Source organism: Argiope bruennichi, chromosome 6, assembly GCF_947563725.1.
Source record: "Argiope bruennichi chromosome 6, qqArgBrue1.1, whole genome shotgun sequence".
NCBI classification, from domain to species: domain Eukaryota; kingdom Metazoa; phylum Arthropoda; class Arachnida; order Araneae; family Araneidae; genus Argiope; species Argiope bruennichi.
The window spans coordinates 8,719,774-8,744,619 of NC_079156.1; the positions used below are offsets into that span (position 1 = coordinate 8,719,774).

At 32.9% G+C, this 24,846-nt stretch overlaps 1 protein-coding gene across 1 annotated transcript in view; it reads right to left on the bottom strand.

Annotated features, from left to right (window-relative positions):
* LOC129972177 (uncharacterized) overlaps window positions 1-24,846 on the bottom strand; it is a 95,523-nt gene that overhangs the window by 11,930 nt on the left and 58,747 nt on the right. Inside the window, exons 6-11 of the mRNA XM_056086207.1 lie at window positions 21,387-21,585; window positions 18,917-19,050; window positions 14,306-14,469; window positions 12,510-12,631; window positions 10,844-11,453; window positions 1,629-7,651 (exon numbers count right to left, since the gene is read on the bottom strand). Coding sequence (XP_055942182.1) covers window positions 1,629-7,651; window positions 10,844-11,453; window positions 12,510-12,631; window positions 14,306-14,469; window positions 18,917-19,050; window positions 21,387-21,585 — 7,252 coding nt within the window. The remainder of the gene's footprint in view (window positions 1-1,628; window positions 7,652-10,843; window positions 11,454-12,509; window positions 12,632-14,305; window positions 14,470-18,916; window positions 19,051-21,386; window positions 21,586-24,846) is intronic.

Sequence of the window (24,846 nt, forward strand, 5' to 3'; positions counted from 1 at the left end):
TAAAAATGAAGACTCTGTTCCAAATATGTGACGGTTATAAAAAATTACTTATAAACAGATTGATTTTAGTTATCGACTTGGTAGGCGTGTAACAGTTTGTTGTTTTTGTGTGTTTTTACTACGAAATACAAAGTCTGAGTGATTTTTATAAATAATGGTGACATTGTTTCGAATGATGGTAAAACATTTTGCGAGTTGGCCCACTATTTCAAAAGATATAGCTATTTTCCAACTTTGTCCGCGCCAGGAAGCACCCACAAGCTCATGTTAATATCCGCTAGCCCTCAGTTAATAATAACTAAAGATGAAACTAGGAATAATGGCTTTATGGATAAGTACGAGATTAAGATACATAATAATTTTAATAATTTTTTGATAATTCTGATCAAGATAGAAATTTAACAGGGATGCAAGAAACAAACTGATTGAAAAGCATATAGAATTTCGTATTATTGAGATTAAAAACTTGTGTGGACAGTTTAAAGCCACATGACCAAAACTATGTGATTTAAGGAATTTAAATGAAATGAATCTCAGACTGAAAAACTATGACAGTAATAATTGATTAAGCAAAAAATGTAGGGTTATGATCAATATCTTCTCCTTTTATTTTTTCATGAAACAAAAAATTGAGGTTTTATAGTCAATACTTATAACAAATTAAATGGTATTAATGAATCTGTTAAAAAGAACTATATTTCTTTCGAAAACAAAGCACCGGTAAAAAGTTTTTATTTTATCATTATTTGTTTATTTCTTGCTTGAACTATTCATTTCTTTTCCCTGTTAGTTTTGAAAGCTCTTTACCCATCCACAACTTCCTGCTTCTATGAAATTCGGTAAATTGCAGGAAAAAAAATGGAAAAAAAGTAAAAAGATAAGATTGTAAACAGCATACCCACCATTGCAGGAACTTTAGAATTACAAGTTTTAAATTTAAAAAAAAAAACATTTAAAGATTAGATTTCTGCTTTCGATTACAGTATTGAAACACTTCAAAAAAATTTCGAGTGAGTATTAATAGTACGGTACTGAATAAATTTTTCACAAATATATGCACTTAGATGATTTTAAAAATTCGATATCCTAATTACTTTGATCCCGAAAAAAATTACAATTGTTGTAACGCCATTTTATGGATGAGCAGTGTTTCTTACTGACGTGTCGAATAATTATGAAAATCACCCATGATTATCAAATATTTGTTTTTGAGAGTGATCTTAATGATTTCATTTTCCTCTCTCAACACAGCTAAGGTGAATTCGTTACAAAATTTCGGCTTCACGTTTAGAAAATTGCTATTGTACTCATTATTTTATATCTGTTTAACACTTTACCGACCGGTAGCGGTTCGAACATACTATGTATGAACAAAGAACAAAACGTCGATTAATCGACGGCCGGTCGGTAAAGTGTTAAGTTAAGTTTGTAAAATATATTTTACATTAAATGTAGAAAAATTATTTTATTTCATCGATTTGTTTGATAAACTTCTTTTTAGTGTTACGTTTTTTAAGATCTATTTTTCCATCTTTTCTCGCTTTAAGATATACCAGCTTAAGATATGAATATAGGAAAGAGAAGTCTATTAAGTAACACACAAGAAAACTATTGTAAACTTTACCCACCTCTGAATTCCATCTTGAAGTGCTTCTTTAGTACCAGGGACGTTCAAAGTAGAAACGAAGCTGCCTCTTCGTTCAGAAATTTTATTGGTTGTCAAGTTACTGGATCGGAAAGATTCCACTGATATCTCGCTGGACGTGAGCGAGTCTCTCCGAGGAGAGCGGTTGTAGTCCATGAAGACCAAGGAATTCGATCTGTGACGAGGAGATTCCAGAACTGGTAACTTACTTGGAATGGTCTTCCTTATACTCTTTCCGGACGCTAGGACTTCGTCTGTATTCTGAGTAATTTCTTCGCCATTGTTGCAAACAGAAGGCAACAAAAATGTCTTTTCTTTTGACATAGTAGTTTGCAGAGAAGAGTTTTTGATTCCAGCATTGATCTTCGCTGTGGTATGACCGAGATCAATAGTAATAGAACGCCTATGTTTGTGTATGGACTCTGACGTGCTAATATAGCCTGAATCTTTCACATAAGAGTGGTCACTTTCTCCCTGGGTTGAGCTGAGATCAGTGATTTCTGTATTTTTACGCTTATCTTTCATGTGCCCATCTTTCATTTTAATTTGGATACTTACACCTGGATCTGTCTTTCTTTCAATGACTAATCTCACATCACCTTCGTCAAGCGAAGACGATTTTGCAGTTTCTATTAGACGCTGAGCCTTGTTGTTTTCATCGTCTTTGTTTTCATCATCTTTGAGCGCCGTACTGGATTTGATTCCTTGTTTCGGTGAATTAACCTTGTTTCCCTCTTTCCTACCATTCCCGGTTTCTGCAACTGTAGTGGCACCTTCTGCATCGTCGGCATTTCCTTTTTTGGGAATTTTAGACTGACTTTTCAAAGTCTTTTCTTTAGAGGCCATTGCTATTTTGGGGCTTTTTGGGTTATCTTCCGATTCTTTTTTTGGTATCGTCTCAGCATGAAGCGTAGATGCATCTGATTTAAATTTGTGGCTTGACTTTTCACTCAAGCCTTTTTCAGTCTTTAAATGAGACACTTGATGCATGGATTTAGTAAGATTTTCTGACGCTTTCTCATGAGATTCCTTTTTTAATCTCCTTGCTTTCATAGATCGTGCATTTTTATCAGTGAGGACCTTTGAAGTTACTTGCAGAGCTGGCATACTTTTGACCGCACTACCGGCAATTAATCTTTTCCCTTTTGGCACTTTCTCGTTGTTAGATTTATTAACATTTTCACTGTCTAGTGTTGCATCAGATTTTTTATTTATACCAGGCTTCTTCGATATATTGGAGTTATTAAGTTTCTTATTAGTTAATTTGTAGTTTCTGTCCGTCTTTTCAGGAACAGTGATGGTCTTTTCCCTCTTGAATTTCTGACTTGTGAATGTAGGTTTTCTTTTCAAAGTGTGTATGGGGCTACTACCAGATCCGAAATGCACCCATAAAAACCCCGGCTTTTCTAAACTTGGATATTCACCGCGTCTCTGGCACGACGACTTTTGTGAATTATCGAAATGAAAACTTGATCCATTCTGATTGTTAGTATTTGGTATTATTAGGCTACTATTAAAAACGGTCAATTCACCATTTGAATTCAGTTTTCGAAATGCCGAATTCGCAATGGCAACTGCTTTTTCAGATTCTAATGATCTGTCGCGGATGGATGACCTCCTTTTTGTTTTAGTTTCTGAATCTTGATTGTTAGGATTTTCAAGCGATTCTGATCGAGCTAATGAGTTTGACTTACGTAAATTTCTTTCTCTAATAGCTGGCGTTGTGTAAAATAATGCACTACGATTCTGTACTTTTGTCTGGGGAGTTTTCCCCTTGTATTTTAAGCTAGTTTCGTCAGATTTTGTTTGGTAAAAAACAGCACTTGGATTGTGTTTCCCCGGAGAAGATTTTGTTGAACTATTTTTGGTTTTCACTTCAGCTGCTTCATCAGCTTCGAGTTCCTTCTCTCTGTTTGACTTATCTGATTCATTGATTTTCCTCCCATCTCTTATGCTTTGCCTATCATCTGCCGATACTTCAACTGCATGAGGGACGTTCAGCAATTCATCAGTTTGCACAGATATATTACTATGGGAAGCTATTTTTTCAGGATTTTTAAGAGATTCTCTCCTCGATTTTAAAGACATATCATGCAGTGAAACGGTGTTCATCGTCTGTACTGATATTGATCTGTGTATCTCTGCATAATCTTGATTACTTTGCGTTTCCGCCTCATGTGCTTGATTATCACTAGTTTGGAAGTGGCTCGCTTTCGAAAGTTGGTCGAAGGCAGTCTCTCCTCTATTTGAAATTGTTTGACTACTATTATCTCTTCGAAGAACTTCTGTTTCGGGCTCTTTAATTAATTCGGAAGTACTAATGAAATGCTGAAGATCGTTTATACCTCTGTCCGTCTGCATTAATTCTGGTGTTATTTGCCTGTCATCAATATTGACGTGTTGGGAAGATTCTTCTGATTGTTTTAATGGTTCTAAAGCTTTATTTACTTCCTGTTCCTTGAGGTCACATTTCGTTGATTCAATGTTTTCATTTCCCATTTTATTTTCCTTTGAATGCAACGCTAGGTGGTTATCCGAGTTCAATATTACATCTTTATGATTTGAATCATTTGTATAATCGGCTTGTTCATGTACGGCTTCTTTAGTGTAAGATACATTTGTTTCTGTGTTTGATTCAAAAGATGATATGTGCTGGTTGTCTTGTGACAGAAGCAGCAGCTTTGTGATATCTGGTTCCGGCTGTATTTCATCGCTTTCATCAGTTTCGAATTTCGTTTCCGCTTCAGAAGCAGATTCATCGGTTTGAAAGTGTGTTACATTCTTGGGAACTTCAAATTGAGTCATCTTTTCATTTATTGCTTGATCTTCATCAACCATCTGATCAGTCTGAGGTGACGTTTCTTCTTTAGGCTCATTATTGCCATCAAATGAATGATCCACATTTTCTTGTTGATCTTCGGTGTTTTGGAATTCGGTTTCTTCAGGGGAACGGTTTTGTTTCTCGTCCTTCATTACCAGCTCTTTAGCATATTCTTTAGGTTCTTCCCTTTTATGCTCATTTGGTTCGTTCTCTTGATTTGACGAGTCATGAAATATTTCATCTTTTGATTCCATCGCCGAATCTTTCACCTTGTAAATAGAATTTTCTCTATCATGTTGGTATGTTTCTGTTTTTCTATAATTTTCTTCAATTTTTTCAGTTGATTCTGTTTCATTTTCTCTACTGAGGTATTCACTATTGTTTTCGTTACCCTCTATTTTTTGAATTTCTTTTGAAATTATACTCTGCTTTGAAACGAAATCCGCCTCCTTTTCTTTTTTATCTTTTTCATCTAAATCTATACTTTCATTTTCTTGAGGGATTTTATCAACATTGGCATGTACAGATACAGAACTGTGAGATTCATTGAATAACTCTTTCTTCTCTGGAATTAAATCATTATTTACACTATTTGCATTTTGTTCGCTACTTTCTATGCCAATATTTTCGGACCTCAACTCTAAGTTCTGATCAGTTTGAAAATTATTTATGGTTGTATGTGTTTCTTCAGCATCTTCTGTCGAACGACTTTCAGTTTCAATTGATTGTTTTTCAATGTGTACATAAGAATTATCTTTATCATCTCTTGAAATTTTGTCATCACTTTCATTGCTTTGCAGAATTGAATTTTTACGCAACTTTTGGTCATTTGAGACCTTAGCTTTGGAGTTATTCTCTTCCTCCCCTAATTTTTTATTTCTTTCCCGAACATCCCTTTGTTGGCCGTTGCTTTCAATTTCTGCTTCATTACAACCTTCGGCATTTGTGACTGACATTTTCCTGCTTTTTCCGAAAGAATGAGATAAATAAGTCTTTTCCGTCCCATCATCACTTAATGCTGATTTTGATCCTTTGCTGCTCGATTCATTTCTTTCGAATCCGTTTCTTCCAACAGTGTCTTCGTATAAAGGTTCATCTTGTCCAAAGGTATCCTCATTGTTATGTTTAGGAGTGAATGCTGTACGTTCTGATTTTTCATTGGCTAAATCTGATATTTCCGATTCTCCTTTATATTTATTGTCTAGATGGTCTTGCATTTCCATTTTTTGTGGAACATCTGTACTGACGTTCACTTCTTTGTGTAAAAGGTAAGTTGGATCACCTTCAACCGAAAATAATCTAATATCTGGCAGTAATGAACTTTTTTGTATTTGGGCTGATCTGCTTTTTTGTTTAGTGTCTTCATCATTTGTTTTATTTGGAAGAAGTTCTGACATGCTGTGAGCAGTTTTCAGAGGTTTCGGAACCGATTTTCCTTGTTCTCTTTTTGGACTCCGTTTTTTAGTGCCCAAGGATAGTCTTCGAACTCCAGATTTTTCACTTTTAACTTTCTCAGTTCCTTTTGGACTACGTGTTTTAAGCTTCGATTCTCCTTTCACAGTTTCGGCTTGCAATTCTGATTTCTTGTCCTGCGTCTTAGCTACTATCATTGTATTTTTCTTTTGTTTTTGTTTGCCCACAGTTAATTTTTCTTGTCTTTTGACTCGAGCTGTAGCATTTGCTGTTTTGTTTTCCTTTGCGCTCGAAATGCTTTTTTCACGGTCTGAACTTACTGATGTTAATACCTGCGAATCATTGTTAATTGCGATTTCATTTTGTGAAGATTGCTGTGGAAGGTTTTCAATGTTTTTATATTTGCTGCTTTCAGATTTTTGATAGGTATTTTCATTGATTGGAGTTTCTTTTTCATAGGACCTTTCTTCGTTTTTTATTAAATGCTTACTTTCATCATCAGATATTGCAACAATATGTTGTTTAAAGACAGTTGGGGACAGAATATCTTTCGAGCTTAATCTTGGCAATCCAGACATTTCACTTTTCGAACGCTTCTCTTCAATACTGGAAGGACGGTTATCTCTTCCGTAAAGGTTATATTCGCCATCAGATAAATTTCCGATTTCCTTAAGGGTATCAGCACTTCCTCTTTTTTCTCGCAGGCGTGACCTTTTTCTGTGGTAATGTCTTCTATGCCTTCTATGCTGGGTAAAATGCTGATTTTCATCATGTAGACTTACATCTTTTTCAAGTGGGGGACGATGGTGATGGTGATGATGGTGGTGGTGGTGATGATGATAATGGTGATGAAGTTTATTTCTGAGAATTTGTTCTGTTTCTTCAGATTTGTCTCCGTCATTACTACTTGCAATAACAGCATTATTTTGATGCGGTACTTCTAGAAAGTTAATTGAACCTCTATGGTTCCCACTGAGGAGTCGGCTTGGAGATTCTTCATCATTAGCTCCCAATTTGATTTTTGGGCTTACAGATGAAGCTCTAACAGGGCTCATACATTCGCATTTAATTTTTCTATTTGATTTATAATCACCTTGATGATTCCCTGACGCTCTCGAAAGTCTTTTACCTGATTTAACCTGGTCATCTCCCTCTTGGTCATCATTTTTGAAAACATCGTTTATATTTTGGTCGGTGACATTTACATTTGCCTTCAGAGATTTTCTCCTATGTTTCCTTTTGAGGGTTGATGCCTCATCAACATTATCATCCCCTAAATTTTCTTTTATGCGAGAAGATTTTCGCCTGTGCTTATTATAAAACACATCATCGTAATCTTCTCGCACAACATGTTTGTAGGACTTGTGATGGCTTTTCGGCTGCTGCTGATCTTCGTCTTGCGGCCTTCCTTTGTCATCTATGCCAGAAAGATAATTTCTCATTTCAGCTGCTCTAGCCTGCTTCTGAAAGTATCTTTTCAAGTAAGGATTGGCTTCTCTCTGCTCTGGACGATGTCCGCTACTCGTTTCACTTTCTTCGGGTTCTTTGCCCCAAGTTCTCCCGTCGGACCTGCGCTTCCTCAGTCTCGTTGCTTTAGCTTCCGTGAAAGCACTGCGATGTTCTGTATCGCTGCCCACGCTGTCTGAATACTCATTCTGAGCTGATAAATCCGTGCGTTCGGCGGCTTCTTCAGGCTCTCGAAAACTCTTGTTATTATCATGAGTGTTATTGCTCTGCTGATCATCTATTTCGTGGTTTGAAGAATTTTCAACCTAAGAAGCAAATAAATAAATTGAATGACATCAAAATAAATAATGAATTCTACATAAAGCTCTCTAGATTTTGACCTAAGCTTCTGTGATACTGAGTTGCGTGGAAAGATAATTATTTACATTGCACAAATAATTTATTTTATGCCGAGAAATTAAAGAAGGATTGTTAGTTCATACATAGTGTGAGAAATTCATAAAAGTAATCACAAAAATGTTATATACAAATGTTATGTTCTTCTCTGCCAGACCTTGTAAAACGCGTTTTACACAGCAAGTTCCAAGCAGCTACAACAAGTTAAAGCAGTGACTGACATGCAAAAAGAGGGGGGGATCCTGAAACAATGTAGTCTTTTTTAATTAACAGAAACTTAATTATATGCATGAAAGAAAAATTCATAGCAACACCATAGAAAGAACAAATATTTTTCTATCTGTTATAATGCAGACTTCTTAATGTCAAGACCTCTAAAGAGGATCTTGGATACAGGTGATAACTGATTGTTCGAATTTAGGAAGATGCAACGGCCGACATTAATCTGGCTGAATGAATACTTAGCTTATGAAGTTGAATATTATGAGCTCATCTAGTCCAATTGAAATATATTAATAAAAAAAAAATAATAAGTAAAAATTTTAAAGCAAAGATAAAATAAAAATACAAAATAAAATTGTTTTAAATTGCTGGATTGTAGATTCATAGCAAGCTACTGTATTTACTGCCGGATATCAGAATGGACAAAGGAGGAAAAAGGGAAAATTGAAACTTTAATTGTTAGTATTTAAATAAAAGATGAAAATATTAAATATAAAAAATTAGGTATTAAACAGTCCTATAAAATATTACACAGTAAGAAATTCTTTATAAAAATTTCATATATTTATATGCATTATTTTCCGAACAATTCAACTATAATTAAACAAGAGTTGCCGAATTAAACTTCTCTATGTATTTATATATGTAGAAAAATTCTTGGATCGAAAAAAATAAACATTTCTAAAAATGCTGATCTACAATTTTAGATGGCAGATTTTCAGAAAGTAATGGATATTAAATTTGTTTCCCCTTTCCCGCTCCAGAAGCAGCCTCTTATGAATGTCCAGTCCGAATTTATTTTTTTTTTTCAATTGTGAAGTTTTTCTTTGCCAATTTTACGGTACTGATGTGCTAGATAATTTTAAAAGTATGATTTGAGAAATATTTGATAAACTGATACTAGTTTTGCAGTTTTCTTTTATTTTGACATTATTAAGAAGTATTCAATAGGCCTTAAAAATGAAATTAACACAAAAATCATCACACTGAATTAAAGCAGATTTGTACAATCAAACACTTTCCTGTTATGCCATAATATCGCTGTAATAAATTAAAATTTCTGATTAAATGAATTAGAAAGAGGATTGATGAAAACAGGTTTCAGCAGAATTGAGGTCTGTAAGGCTCCTTGCCCTAGTCCTTCTTATCGGTCAGGAATAACAAAGAAGGGTAAGTGATAAGGCAATGATTGCTTTTCGCTTAATATTTAGGGAAGCTAAGGGCTATTGCTAAAAGGGTTAAGTTATAAGACACACTTTACGCACTTAAAAATTTTTTTTTGATCAGAAATTTTATCGGTAGTGAGTAATTTTGTAAACGTGTTCCATTTTAGCTCGTTATTGTAAAAAAAAATAATTCGTAAATTTTGATATATTAGAAATTAATTGATCTCATAAAAAAGTTTTTACTTATTTTCTCTACATGGTAGGTTAAATAATTTAGTTATAATTTTTTTTAATACATGCAGTATTAATTTATAAATTAACATAAATGTTCAAAACGTACACTGGGCAGGTTGCAACAAAATCTTGGGGAAACCTATAACACGTGTTTTCCCTTTGTGTAGTTAGACTTCCTGCTTTAGTTGATATCATCCTGATTACTTTATTTTTTTAAAGTAATTCGTGAGCAGTCGCTGACCGAAAGAAAGCAAAATAAATGATTATTTACAAAAAAGATGACAGGCCGGTAAGGAAACACACAAATAAAACCACCTTCATACAATCTAAATGTTGCAATACGAAGTTTGTCAGAACACTGACTTGTGAATCAATCAACCACTTGCAAAAAACAAATGGACCTTGGATCAAAAAGCAAATTTGGAAACATGTAAAAAAATCCATCTAAAATCGAAGCAATATTTACTTTACATTTATTAAATACGAATGCATGGAGTTTGTAGATCAGAAAAAGTATATTATTATATTAGTCACGAAATACAGAGAAAAAAAGGAAAGAGGGGAGAAAGAAAAGAAAAAGAAAACTCGAAGTTTCTTGTACTACCATAATTATTTTACTTATGTGATAATCCGACAATCGATTTCAGGAAAGCAAATGATGTAATACTTAATTTTCAAAGTTTTAATATTTAATACATATTATTGACTAAAATTAAATATCAAATTTAATCAAAATAGGGGAAAGAAGAAAAAAAATCTCTACTTTTCTAAAAGATTTTTCTTCTTCTTTTGGCAAATACTTCCAGCTACAATGAGAATGAATCAGATATTTCTTTCCAATGTTTTTTTTTATTGATGCGACCGAACATCTATCCAAAACAGAGTTATTCAGGACATGAGAAAAAAAAAGCATCATAAGAATAAATCAATTGCTTTGTAATCAGTGAATATAACAAACTGCCTGAACATTGTCACTAGTTTGCAATGTTGGTTTGATACTCCAGCATATTCATAACATCAAAAACTATCTATAACAAAAAAAAAATGTATAAAAATGTATTAATAATATTTTAATAACCACAAGTTAAATAAATAAAATTGCAGTAATTTTTAAAAACATGCTTAATAATATTAGATGACATCAAGTTGGTCAATGGCAGTGGAGAACTGAATAATGCATTACAAGTTTCAACGTCAATTAAATTTCTATGAAAGCTTGAATGAAAACTTCTACCAGCATATAAAATTCATGGTTAAATTTCATTCAGATTATTCAATTTAAATTTCATTTATATTGACGGAGTTGGCCATTAAGACATTTATATCGTCTTTATATGTCCTTATTTATTAAAATTTTTTGTAAATATAACCAGCATGCATAAAGGAAAGATATAAAATGGAAGTGCCGTTTCTCGTTGTTTAATGTTTAAAAAAATTTCTCTCTCTAATTATTAAGTAGTCTTCAGATAATCCACATACCTCTGCTACTTTCGGGAGGGTAGTTTTGAGATCTTCCCTTGTAGATCTCGAATGCCTTCTTCTTCTGGAACTTTCTGCTGCGACTTTGGGCTTGATATCATCATCTTCGGTTACTCCTACGACGATGCTTTTGTCCAAAATAGATTCTCCAGCAATGATGTCCTGCTGGTTCCTCGTACTAGAAGTCCGAAGATATACATTGGTCAGTATGGGCTTCAGCTGTCGTACCTCGGATGACTTTTTGACTTTGTCTTCAGAGGACGCCTCAGATCCCTCTCTGTCTTCAGACAGTTCTGATGTGAGTTCTTGCATTAGTGATTCCCAAAGTGACCAGAGGTCATCCCGACTGAGATGGATATGGACGGATGCATCGGTAATATCCTCTGAGGTGACATTGGTCAAAAGTGATTCTGGAGGCACTTCCGCTTGTGGCAGTGGAGGTTGTTGTCCGGCTCGTATTGTCCGAGTCTGAGCATCTCTGGGCAGGACGGGCCCGTGATCTGTTTTGACCATTCCTCGCATTTGTTCGAAAGAGGTTGCTGAAACCAGTTCTTCGTCTGATCTTTCCTTTTGGTTAAAGGCATAATTTCCGAGAGAGAATAGCAAATTCCTTAAAAAGGATAAATATACCTTTTAAAAATATTCATACTGAAAATATTACTTTTAAGAAAGGGAAGGTAATAAATGTGTAAATGGACAAAATTGCTTGGTCTTTAAAAGTTATGGAGCAGCCAAAAAGCGCCAAGAATTATAGAGAATTTGCGGTATCTTATTTATTCGAATATAGAGACCATGCGGAATCTAATTCATTCTACTACATTCTAACAAATATTCTCGACCTTCAAAAGCAATCGTGGAATTATAGGATAATAGATTTCCTTTACCTCGATTGTTTTCATTCGCAATCTAACATTTAAAAGAATTTTTTTTACCTTTTTTCACGTTTGCAAAGATGGCCATTTTAAATCAATTTTTCATCTACTTCTTGAAACTTTCACTCAGAATTTTGAAATTTTGCCTACGTGTGTTCTCGATGACAAAGAACAGCTAATATTTTCATATCTTAATTCTTCTTTACTATATTAATTTAGTTCTTGTTTAATTCCTTATGTATAGTATCAATTGGTACCGATTTAGAAAAAAAAAAAAAAACTGTTTCAAGAATTCATAGATTTATAATAAGGAATTGGCGTGCAAGAAAAGATAACAGAAAATAAAAGATACAACAGAAAAAAAAAATCTTTCACAAAAGATCATTTAAAGTATAATTTAAAAACTGTTTTTACTTATAGAAGCTAATAGATTGGATACAGACATAAAATATTTGCATAAAATGGCCTTTGGTTTAAAATGGGGGGTGGCGAAGTTTCTATTTCTAGACTTAAAATAAAAGCTTTGAGGCACTTTTTTTTTTTTATCACGAACGAAAAATCAAGATTTTTTCAAAAGTTCATCTACCTAAGAAGTTGAAAGGAAGTATAAGAAAAGTTTTTGTTGTTGAAGTTGTAAAAGAAAAGTTGTAAGTTTTTTGTTGATTAGAAAATACATGTTTTGTCTTTCACAGTGAAATATTTAATGACATTTTTTTCTCTCTTTCACATTGATGCAATCTAAAATTAATAATTTGGAAACAAAATTTAAATGAATACGAAAACTTGTCACCGACCTGTTTATTTCATTGTTTTCCAGAACTTTCGTGGCTGGTACGGCTCCATGTAGTTGGAGATATTTGGCGCAACGCTGATTCCCCTGATAAACCGCAGCGTCCAAAGGGCTCATTAGGAAACCCTGAGGAAAAGGAAATTTTTAAAAAATATGAATTTCTGATAGAAAATTATGTTTCAAGTAGCAATAAATGCTGAACATATTTCTGCATCATATTATTGAATTTTCAAAGTGGGTAATTATGCGTGTACTTTGTAAAATATCTGAACGAAAAAAATCAGTTTTTGGTATAAATGTAGGAAAAGGCTTCTTACAACTCCGATGAAGAAGCTGTCCCTGTTAAAGCTATCAAATATTTTAAACTGCAGTTTCAACTATCAAATAAGATGCACAACGCATTACTTATTCTGTTTCTAGGCTTTCGTTCCCAGTTTGAATGAGTATAAGTGATTTTTTCCTCCTCATGAATTATATAATTTATTTAAAATGTCATGCGATTCCCAGCTTGCTTGCACTTTGGTTTAAATTTCACTTGAAAATGTCAAGATTGACATATTTATTCATTGTACCATCAATAAAATGTAAGTTCCGACACCAGTGCTTGCCATACAACCCCAGAATATTTAATTGCTACCTCCATATTTGACAGTAAGCCGTACATTTTTGACATGCATTGCTGTATTTGGTTTCCGCTAAGCTTTTTGGTTTGCCATCCGATTCAAAAGTGTTATATTTGTTTTCATAAAAAAAAAAAAAAAAAAAAAAAAAAAATTACATTTTCCCAAAATTCTTTTGGCTGCTTTACATACATCTAGCAAATGCCAGCCTAGTTTGTCGATTTTCTTTGCTGATGTAGAGCTTTCTTTGAGGTACTCTGCAATGATATTTATGTTTCCTTAAAACATTTCTGAATTTACAGATTTTCAGAATTTACTTTGACATTGAAGAGTCAATTTTAATGCACTAGTTTTTGGATTGAAGTGAGCTATTTCACCATCCTCCTCTCTTCAGCGTTCATTAAATATCCTTGCTCGCCCTGATCTTCAATACTATTTGTTTTCTTGAACCTGCAAATAATATTAAAAACAATCAACTCATTCGATTTCATGTCCTCTATAACGAACTGATTTTCACTTTTTGCATTGACTTATTACAAGATTTCCCACATTAACCAATATGTCTTTGTTTCTCTCTAATTTTTCAATAAATAATTTTATCTGTTGAAGTGTTAAAAATTATAGTCTCAGAGGCAGTAAACAAAAAGCGGCAATAAATTCATTTCTATTGGTATGCTATATATTTGTTGAATTTCTCATTTCAAAAATATCCCAATACTTTTTTGACTTCAGATTGTCTTTTAATTATATTTGAAAAGCTAGATCAAATTATAATTCTAAAATACCATTAAAGTTTTCTGGTATATTGTACACCGAATGCTAAAATATTCTTTGATTCATTTTGTTTCTTATTTTAATATGATAAATAGTTTTATAAATAGCTTTATAATAGTATTATAAATAGTTATTCGCGTCAAGTGTCCCAATACTTTTTTTGAATGACTGCAGATCATGTATTGAATATTTAAACATGTGATTTGTATGAAATTAGTCATAGTTTAGAAGATTATTTTTAATTGTATTGTAAGTGTGAAATAATACAATTGGCCGAGAGTAGTCCTTTATGACTAACTGTTAACTTTCCATTGAACTAGAGAGGATCATTTTCATATATGTCCTCTATCAGATAAGATAGGAATTACCTGTGCAGCAATGCAACAGGTTTGTAAATCATACTCACTTTAGCATTAACCATAAGAGAATTTAAATGTGCACCATAGTCGATTAGGACCTCGCACATCTCGACGTTGTTCTTTTGAGAGGCGATGTGCAAGGGTGTCCTCCCGTTGATGTTGGTCGCATTAACGGCCCGAGGGCACTGTCCCAGCAACCACTGTACCAGATCTGCAAAAGAAGTGCAGTCGGACAGTTATTCAACACAGCTGGAGGAAATAATCATTGCAATAACAAGCAGTGTTCTGAACGGCAACTCATTGAATCACAATGCTAAAATAAAATATGTAATTGAAAGTTTGATTTCTGCAGTTTTATTCGGTTAATTTTCATAAGTATACTATTCGAATATATTGCAGTTGGTGACGGAAATTGTAATTATGTATTCGCAGAAATTGAAGTCCAGGGGTCAATGTGATATGTAATCTAAATTTGGTTCTGTTTTCCGTTAAATAAGTCTTTTTGCAATCAAACTCCAAAAAATCGCGCTGATTATCGCTTGTATTTCAGAAGCCAATCTATTTTGATTCTAAATATAATTTTTTTTGCATTCAGACTAAGGGTGCATTGCGATTTCTCGAATTGCATTGCGAAATAAATTGTACGTCGCACCGTTGCCAATCGGGAGGATTAAGTTTATTCAAAATTATTTCTTTTTCGAATCTAGATAGCTACAATTTGGTAGAAATTTCTGGTCATTTTTTTCAACTAAGCTAAAAATTAAATAATCAGCCTTCAATAGAAAATATTATTATTCACTAATATTATAAATTCACTAAATATTATTTAAATTAACAAATTTGACCAAAGAAAATTCCAAGAATCATGACGTTAGAGCTTTATGCTCTCTTCTTTTAATTTTTATCTTTCTTGTAATATAAAATTATTACAAATTATGATACGGAGGTTGGAGGTACTCGTGACCACTTTGTCACACCGCGGAACTCCGAAACATCATATCTATAGTTAGTCAAACAATGCATGCTTCAGTTTTGAAATGGAATGCTAGTCAGCTTGAATCATCTACAAGACAGTGACATCTTTTGTTGGGAAGACAGCACTGCTAATGTTTCATAATGGGTAGTGAATAATATTGAACTCATAGCACTCGGGAATTCAACTTAAAACAATCGTGTGTATTTATTTTTGTGAGCAATAATCAAGTCCTCGTGAGGTAAGGCGAATAAGGATGCATCAAATTACTTTTTCGAGTGCAAAAAGTTAAGATATAATTAAGAATAGCTGTATCCCCATCTGGGGGCTTTAAGATAACATCTCATTTTCGATTTGGTAAATAAATGTTTGCTTATCTCCTTTACATTCCAGAAATCACCTCCTTTGATTTCACACATTTTTACAAGTTTCAAAATTTATTTTCTGAAAAGAGGTCTCAAATGATAATTCTATAAAACAAGCTGTCCCCATCTCTTTATCATCGTGAAGGGATCGTTCTTGGATACGGCGATAAAAAAAATGTATAAAGCATCATATTGTGACTAGTTCCTCATGGCGGACGTACTTAACCCTCTGACTGCTAAGGACAACCAAAACCTGACTGTAGTTGTATACAGAGGTAAACAGTCAGATGGAGGGGGAAAGGGACTCCCCATTATGGGTGGCCACAACAAAGTCAATAATGCCTGACACATTTCTCCAATGAGCTTCAACAGATGCCATTCTTGAGGTCTTTGAAGAGTAAACGTTCTTGAACAAAGAGTATTAAGATGATATCTGTATAATGTAATTATCTGAAACATTTTCTATACAATATTAAACTTCCTTATACTGTTATCGCCAAATGTAATATACTTCTTCTTTGAATATTTTGAAATATCCATTGAACGCAGCTAGAGTATCTCTTAACACTAAACGTATCGACACATCGCCGATTATTTTGAATTAATGATACGTTGATACTCTACGTTGAGAGACTTATTCTTCTTTCTTTGACATGAGTAAAAATAGTAATAAACAAAATGGGACTTTGAGGAGCACACAAGTTTTTGTAATGAAATAAAACAGAATTTTGAACTTCTATATTAATTCGTATGAAAAGAGATAATCTGGAAAACTGAGAAGGTCGTATAACCGTGTGAAATATACCGGGTGATTCAAAATTCCGTAGACATTTGTAAATTCAATAACTCACGGAAATAATGTAGGCAGAGTGGTAAAAATTAATATGCATGCATGAAATGATATGGGATTTTATTGAAACAAAGCGCACAAAAAAATGGCAGAAGATGGCGACTGTTTGTCTAACTTGTTGTGGAATCACAAAGCTCATTTCACACTCCGAGGGTCTGTAAACTCCTACAATTGCAGAATTTGGGCTACCGAAAATACTAAACGTGTCATGGAAATTCCATTGTAAGATGTTGGTTGTGAGGTTACCTGAAGTCGCAAGTCTACCGCGATCGTTCGACCTCATTAGCTCATCGTTCGACCTCAATGCTAAAGAAAACATCCGATGACAATTTCTCACCACACCTACAAATATACTGTATAGTGAGGTTCACAAAACTGGTCCTCAACTACAGGTATTGCTGGCGAATAGAGTCGATATGTTGAACATTTTTATGAAGAACATAGTCTTAGCTAAAAATAAATTATAGTGCTAATTATTGCTTTTGGCTCTTCATAAGATAACATCTGTTGACCTTTTTTGCACTTTATTGATATCAATAAAATCCCATGTCATTTTACGCATTTTTGTCAATTTTTACCTCTTTAACTACATTATTCGGTAAATTATTGAATGTTCAAATGTTAACGGACTTTTGATTCACCGGTATATTGTTTATAACATATTGTGTTTAATTTATAATATCTGATTGGCGACTACATAAATTATATTACATAGTCATTACGTTTTTTTTCAATACTTCATTATATTGAAAGAAATATTTTTGTTTAATAATAAGACATATTTAAAATGAACCAATTCAAATAAGAGGAAATCTGCTTGTTAGTTGCGGTGGGTATTATGATTTGTTTCTACGTATAGATTTTAAAATATTTAAGGCGTAATTTTTTAATCAAATGATTTTTTATTGATTTTGTAAAAATGACTGGTAAAAATGAATAAATTTATGGATTTTTGTAGTTGCTTAGTCAAATCATTAAATTTCGAATGAAAGTTTTTCGAAAATTTAAGATCGCTCAAAAAAAAAAAAAAACTTTTCTGAAAGTAAATGTGTTTCAATTATAAGTCTCTTAAAAGCTGAGTCTAAAAAACTTCAATTATCCGGTTTCAAAAAATGGAGCGGTAACATTGATATATACTTTACGAATATGATTCTCGTAGAACTAGCATTTAATATTTTGTATTCTACATGATATTAACCAAACTATGTGCAGGATTCATTTCGACAGAAAATAAATTTAATGAAACGTCTTTTTAGAAATACACTTTTATTAGTGTACTACAACGAAAAAGCATTTTATTTCAATTATTTATCACCGATTAATCATAGTTTGAAATTCGTTACCATGGAATCTTGACATCCTTTATTTCTTAACAATGCAACTATAGAGAGCTTATGGAATTAAAATTTAATTGACTTAGTCATTCCATCGATAATTAAACTACGAAGATATTAAAAATTGTACTCATTTTTAGAACACAAAAGCATACGGTATTTTAAAACTCATCTAATTATTATTAGTTTATTACTAATGAAACTTACTATACCGTCAGATATTTAATTTTTTTTGTTCATTTTTAAATTCTTGAAATTTTTAATATGTGTAAATTATATGTTCATGTATAAAAATAATTTAAATTTTATCATCTGAAGTAAAAATTACCTCAGTTTAAATTAATTCAGCTTACAAAAAGCATCGTAACTCATTAAGGTTATAATTGACGATTATAAAATGTTTTCATGAAGTCACTTTTAATGCATAAACTTCAAGGAAATGTAAATTTATATGCAGTATGTTCACACTTTAATGTTTCTCTAATTGAAAACAATGCAGAATTTATTGAATAAAAAATAAGAATTATTTCAAAAATTAATTTTAAAGTCTACATCAAGTGCAAATTCAACGCGAAGTTCATTCCGTTATCCCATATGCAAAAAGGATTAATCTCTGTCAAGTATGAATAGCAGGCATTTCTACCATAGCATTCATAAAAACTAGCTTTACAGCCATGGTTCACTTGGTTCAATACAGAAAGTGCTCCCCAAATACGCCCTTCGTATGCACATGCCTAGCAGTTCTTATTCCGGTATAAAATAAATTACTTGCCTAAAGGAATTTTTACCTATAGAACTTATTTTCAAGATACTTGAAATATCTTTGTCTCGGAGTTTGCGAATGCCGCGGTGGTGAGATCTCGGCTTCGGAACCGGAGAGTTTCAGGTTCGAGACCGATTCCACCGAAGTACCATCGTGTAAGCGGGTTTGATGTACGTAAAATCCGTCGGGGTGAAACGTCCTCCCACTGGTGTGGTGTGGAAGTTTGGAAAGGTGGTTCCAGATCATGTGCTGTCCCATCATCTGACCACTGTTGAAAATTACGACGTCCGTCCCAAAATAGCCCTAGTGTTGCTTTAGAAACGGGATGTTAATATAGCTAACCTAAACTGAAATGTTTCGAAGTTTGCGTTACCTTTTCTTCCCGACTGCACTGCTTCATGCAACGGCAGGTTTCCCCGGCTGTTCCTGATCCATAGATCCGCCCCATTGCTGTCCAAGATACGCAGGATCTCTAGCTGGCCCTTGGCGGCGGCGCAGTGAGCGGGCCTGTGAAGGGCATCTCATCAAAATTTCAGAAAAAAAAACCACAAGTAATAAATCAATGATAATTTTTTAAAGGTATATAATTCGATAAGTGTATTAGAAGAAGATGGTTTAAAAAAATTATTTTCTACTTCTTAATCATTAATTTATTATTCATAACTGTAAATATAATGGAATCTTGAAATTAATTTCTTGTCCAATTCTCTATAAGGTGGTGTCAGTGATACGCAATCACAATTTAAGTAACCGAATGACTGGTCATTGAGCTGTCGGTGACAACATACAAGAGTGGGAAATTTCAAAAATCGTTGTTCATCTCGAAGTTAGTGGAAAATCAGTTATACATAGAATTCATCTTTACAAACATCAAAACAAGCCAAGTCAAAAAACGTTTAAAGATGTGACGATTTTATGCAATAATACATAATTTACGAAGTGCAGCCTTGAAAATGAGATATATTGATTATTGGGATATGCCATGTAAAGCATTGCCTTACTTAAATTCATTAATATAAATTTAGTCTTAAAATTTCGGTTATTTGAGGTCTTTTAGACCGAAGGAGGAATTTGCACATACATGCTTCTTGAACAATTTTATCATTTTCAATTCCAACAGACTTATTACTGCTGAAAGGATTTAGAGTATACTTTCAGAAATCATACACTGCACCAATACGGTCCGCCCTCCATATTGGTCAGAATTTTCAGAAAGGTGTAAGGGGAGGTCGGTGCAAGTGGATTTCGGTTGCCTTAACGTGGCGTACACAGAAGGGTTTTTTTATTACTTTTTGTAATATTTATTTCTGATAATATAGTTTTCTCTATAAATTTGTAAATTGTGTAATATTTTGCGAAAAAATCCTGTTACTAAAATACACTTTTTTTTATTGAACTACTAATCCATTAGTCGTTTGCGTGTCTGTCGGATTGCTATGAATTTATTTAAACAAAACGCATAAAAATGTCAAACAAAGCATACAGGAACTTAAAAACCAAACACTAAAATGTTTATATTTGAACAGATGTTTATGCTATAACAGTTTACCTTTTCTTTAAGAAAAATGAATATTATGATAGTATCTTAGCTAAAGGAATAGAAAACATTAATATTAAAAATAAAATAGGCATATGAATTGAATAGACAAGAAATAATATAATGGTAATCTTCGTTAGTTTTGATTTTTTTAAAAAGCTAAAACTAATTATAAGCTTGTTTTCTAACAAGCTTATAATTAGTAATAAGCATATTTTTTCCACTTTTTCCCTAAACATTGAGATATCTGATGGGAAGAAAGTAAAGGAGCAAATCGAAATGAAATATAACTCTCTAGTTGAAAGAAAAAAAAAATATTCCTAAAATTTCACCGAGTTAAAAGTGACTTCTTAACTATCATATCTGATGCCGATTTCGCCTCCCCCAATCAAACACAATAACCCAATTACAATAAAAATTGTACGGATTTTTTTTTCGACATTCATTTCGATATAATTTATTTTTCAGAATATTTTTCATTCATTTAAAAAAAAAAGCCTGAAGTAAAAATTTTAAAATAAGAAAATATTGCATGCAAATTTTCATAAGAAAATTCCTGCATTTTTTCAATCACCGAATGAAATAATGAGCTCTTTTTCTCTCATTGCTATAGTGACGCCAACGACAGAGAGAAGTCAGTGTTAAAAGAAACAATTTGATCTTATAATTTTCATGATAAAAACTTAAATAAAAAAAATACCAAAATTTTTTTAATATACTTTTATTAGTGTACTATAAAATAATCTTTATTTTGTTTTAATTATTTTCTATTTTTTGGTATTTAACGTGTTCCGTCATTATAAATGTTACGGACTATTATTGTTATGGAAATAATTTTTTTTCTTAAATTCTCTATCGACTGGGGCCACTTTTCTGGAATCAACTTTTAATTAAGTAAATTCACTAAACGATATTCAAGTGTAAAAAAAAATTAATGAAAATTTAAATAATTTATTACTATCTAAAACACGCAGCTGTATAGAGTTTATCGATTCTAACCTATCAGAAAGCGGATGAAGATTCTATTCCAACATTCCATTTCATTCACAAATAAAGCAAGGTTTCCACTAGGCCAATCATTGCCCGCAATTGAAAGTTGCACCTACTTCAGGAAGATCACGTGACTGCAATGGGACAAAGGCAAATAGCTGTTCTGATAAGACAACCATTTGCCATTGTTTCTTTGGGGTCATGTGATGTTCCTGAGGTAGGCGTGACCATCCATTGCGATCAGTATTTGGCCTTGTGTGAACGCTGCTTAAGAGCTTCACAGAAGTACACAATAAAGCACTGATAGGGATATTACGTTCTCCCTTTGTCGTCCTGCAAGTTAGGATCGGCGCTGTATTTGAGCAAAACTTGGACACTGTCTGCATGCCCCTGTGCGGCTGCGTAGAAGAGTGCCGAGCAGCCGATGGAGTCCCCGGCGTTGATTCGTGCTCCACAAAGTGTTATCAGTGTCTCCACGCACGATGTGTGACCTCGGCTAGCTGCACAGTGCAGCGCTGTTACGGAGAAAAACACTTGCTTCAGTCACAAATTTTGTAAAAGCTTAAAAACTAGATAATGATATTTTATAAATTACTTATTTGTTATTAGCCGTTTTCATCGATCAACTTGTCCAGTGTGAATATTGATTTCGTTTAAATTCAATTGAATCTTTTTATGCATAATTCATGGTTCACTCAGTAATATGTTTATTTCTCAAAAATAAATAAATAAATTCTCGCAGCAAGTTGGAAAGAAAAGGTAGATTCCCTAGAGTTTAAATTACTGTTTTCAAATTCTTTGCAATTTTTAAACAACAACAACAACAACAAAAAAAAATCATTGCATATTGAACAATCATATATGATGGATCTATTTCTATAGCATAATTCGGCCTTTATTGCAAAATAAATAATATTTAAGTAACAAATATTATAAAAATAAGGCACAAACAGATTTATGGCAAAATTTAAGTACTGAAAAGCCTATAATCAAATGTGAAAAGACTGTAACAGCGAAAAAAAATCAAAAACTTACCGTCAACATTTTATATATATTTGAAGAAATTAATATTATTAATATTCTTTAATTAAATGGTGAGATTAAATGGTTTAATTAAATCGCCCCAATATTCCTATTTCCCCCTCTAAATTACATTTGCTCCAAATTTAAAAAATATCTCAAACGATGACTCCTTAACTTGCATATATTTAACATTAGTAATTATTTAACTGGTTTTCAATTAAAGAAAATAATAGTTCTATGCAGCGTTTATAGATCTCCTGTTGATTGTAATAAATAATAAATATGCCTCAAATATTTGTTTGCATTTTACTTGTTTTCTGAAAGATTTATTCATAAATTGCCAGAGCAGTTTTGAATATTTAGTATTTATTCATGTTATACTGAATATTAGCATGAATAAAATGAGCATCAAAAGTAAATTTCTATAATATCAAATAAAGAATTTGTTTTAAAGATTTTAATTAGCAGTTTTAAGCGTACAGTAAATTCCTGACTCTTGGAATGGTGCCTCTCAGGAGCTCAACTCTAGTGAACTCTAGCCTCTCTCAGTGAAGGCCTTTTGAAGTACCTCCATTGCATGGAAAAGAGATTTTGTAGTTGGCAATTTTGTCAGAGATTTTCTAACAACTATTTAATTACGTTTGCAAATAGTGACAATAGTTTGCAAATAGTGACAAATAGTGACTACGGGTGAATAAGGAAGATCAGCAGTTGGGCAAAGTTCGATTGTTGAAGGACAGGTGTGACTTACAGATGGATAATTCAAAGTTTGTTGACAGTTGTTTCAGATGGATTATCCAAAGACAGTTGTTTCGGAACGAGTGACTCTTGAACTGACAGAACGCAAGGGTGTAAACAGTACAGTTGTTAGAAAAGCTAGGAAAAAGGGTTAGGCATAGCGATATAAGCGAAAAGCGATGCTCCCTGTCAGCATTTGGTTTGTGACAACAGGGAGAGAACCTCCAATTTGCAAAATAAAATGAAAAAAAGGATGAAGTAATATGATCTGTAGAATAGAGTAGAAAAGAAAGGCAATTGAAGTATAATGTATTCAAGTGCCAGTTAGAATGGTCTGGCCATGACAAGATATGGGGAGATGAGCGATAGAGGTATGTTTCGAAACAAGATGAACTGACAAAAATATAGTGGTGTAAATATAGTACGGCTCTTGGAAAAACTAGGAAAAGCTGTCCACCTGATGAAATAATACAGCAAGGATAGACGAAGAGCATTGTCAGTAATTAGTCTGAATGGTTTCAGCGGGAAGGGACCACTAACCAGTCGATGAGCAAGTTAACATCTAATTTTGTAGGTATGTTCAATCAAGTAACGATATTATGGAATTTGGGAAATACCCTAGTCCCAAGCTTTCCGGGACGTCGGTTTTTGGTGCGACAGCCAAGACAGCAAGCAGTAATTGCAGCAGTAATGCGACAAGCAAGCAGTAATCACAGGCACAAGCTGTTCTGAATATGTGATATTCCTGGAGGAGAAGGAGGAACCTGACATCTCCAAAGAGACTTAAGTCAGAAGAGTTGACCCGTGACTTATCTATAATATGATATACAACGTTGGACCGCATCAATCCTGCAAATACTGCTCTGATCAGTAGCGCAATAATATTTATATTGAACTATGATATCTGCAGCATATTTATCTGCTTTATGTATATAAGTAAATATGTCTGACAACATTCAGATGAACGCGTTATTAATAAGATACAGGGAGCGTCAAAAGAAAGTAAACATCCATGATTGACTGAGAAAATGTGTTATTTCAAATATATTACTGACTTATGAAGTAGAGTATATATAATTATTAACTTATTTAAGCAGAATTGAACCTGTAAATCTTCAATTAAAATAAAATACATAAAGAAATAAATTAACTTAAACCCAAGATCATTCAATTTTATGCATTAAAAAAAGTAAACATTTATAACTCTTTCTCCTTTAAATATTTTAATTTTAAAGATATCACTATTTTTTTTCTTAGAGGATCTTGATAAAAGTTGAAGTCTCATATTCTGCCTGAATTTACGTAAATTTCTAGAAAAATCTGAGAGATTGTGATGGAGAAATAAAATGCACTAGAAACGAAATAACTGTTAATAAACTTGAGGAAAATTGTAAATCCTTACGTGAAATAGGAAAAATTGATGAAAGAAGCCTGCGTAGTGAAGAAAATTTTTGACAAATATTCCAAACTCAGATAAATTAAAGATTTTCAGAAAAGATGAAGATCAAGATGATTTACTGATACAGAAGTGAGGGCAGTAGTATGAGAAGTCAAAGCTAATCCAGCTGCAAGTGTTGTTAAAATATCTCAACGCATCTCACAAGATTTTTGGAATAATATTTTATTTAGTGAAGTTTAAAAAATTGAATTATTTGGCACACAGAATTTTGCAAAAATATGGAGACCAAAGAATGAAAAAATCAGTAATAAGTATTCAGTTAAGACAATCAAACATGGGGATGGACCTATTATGATCTGGGATGTGTATTGCGGCTGTAGCAGTCAGTAATTTAATATTCATTGAATCGACAATGAACAAAATGGACTGCCTAAATATTTTAAAAGGTAATATTTCCCTAGTGTTGCGAATTTGGAACTGTCACGAAGCTGGATTTTTCAACATGGTAAAGATCCCAAACATACATAAAAGATGTGCTGCGAAGATTTTCAACCATTCTCTACAGTCACCAGATCAAACTCCATTGAAAATGTATGGGTACATAATGAAAAAAAAT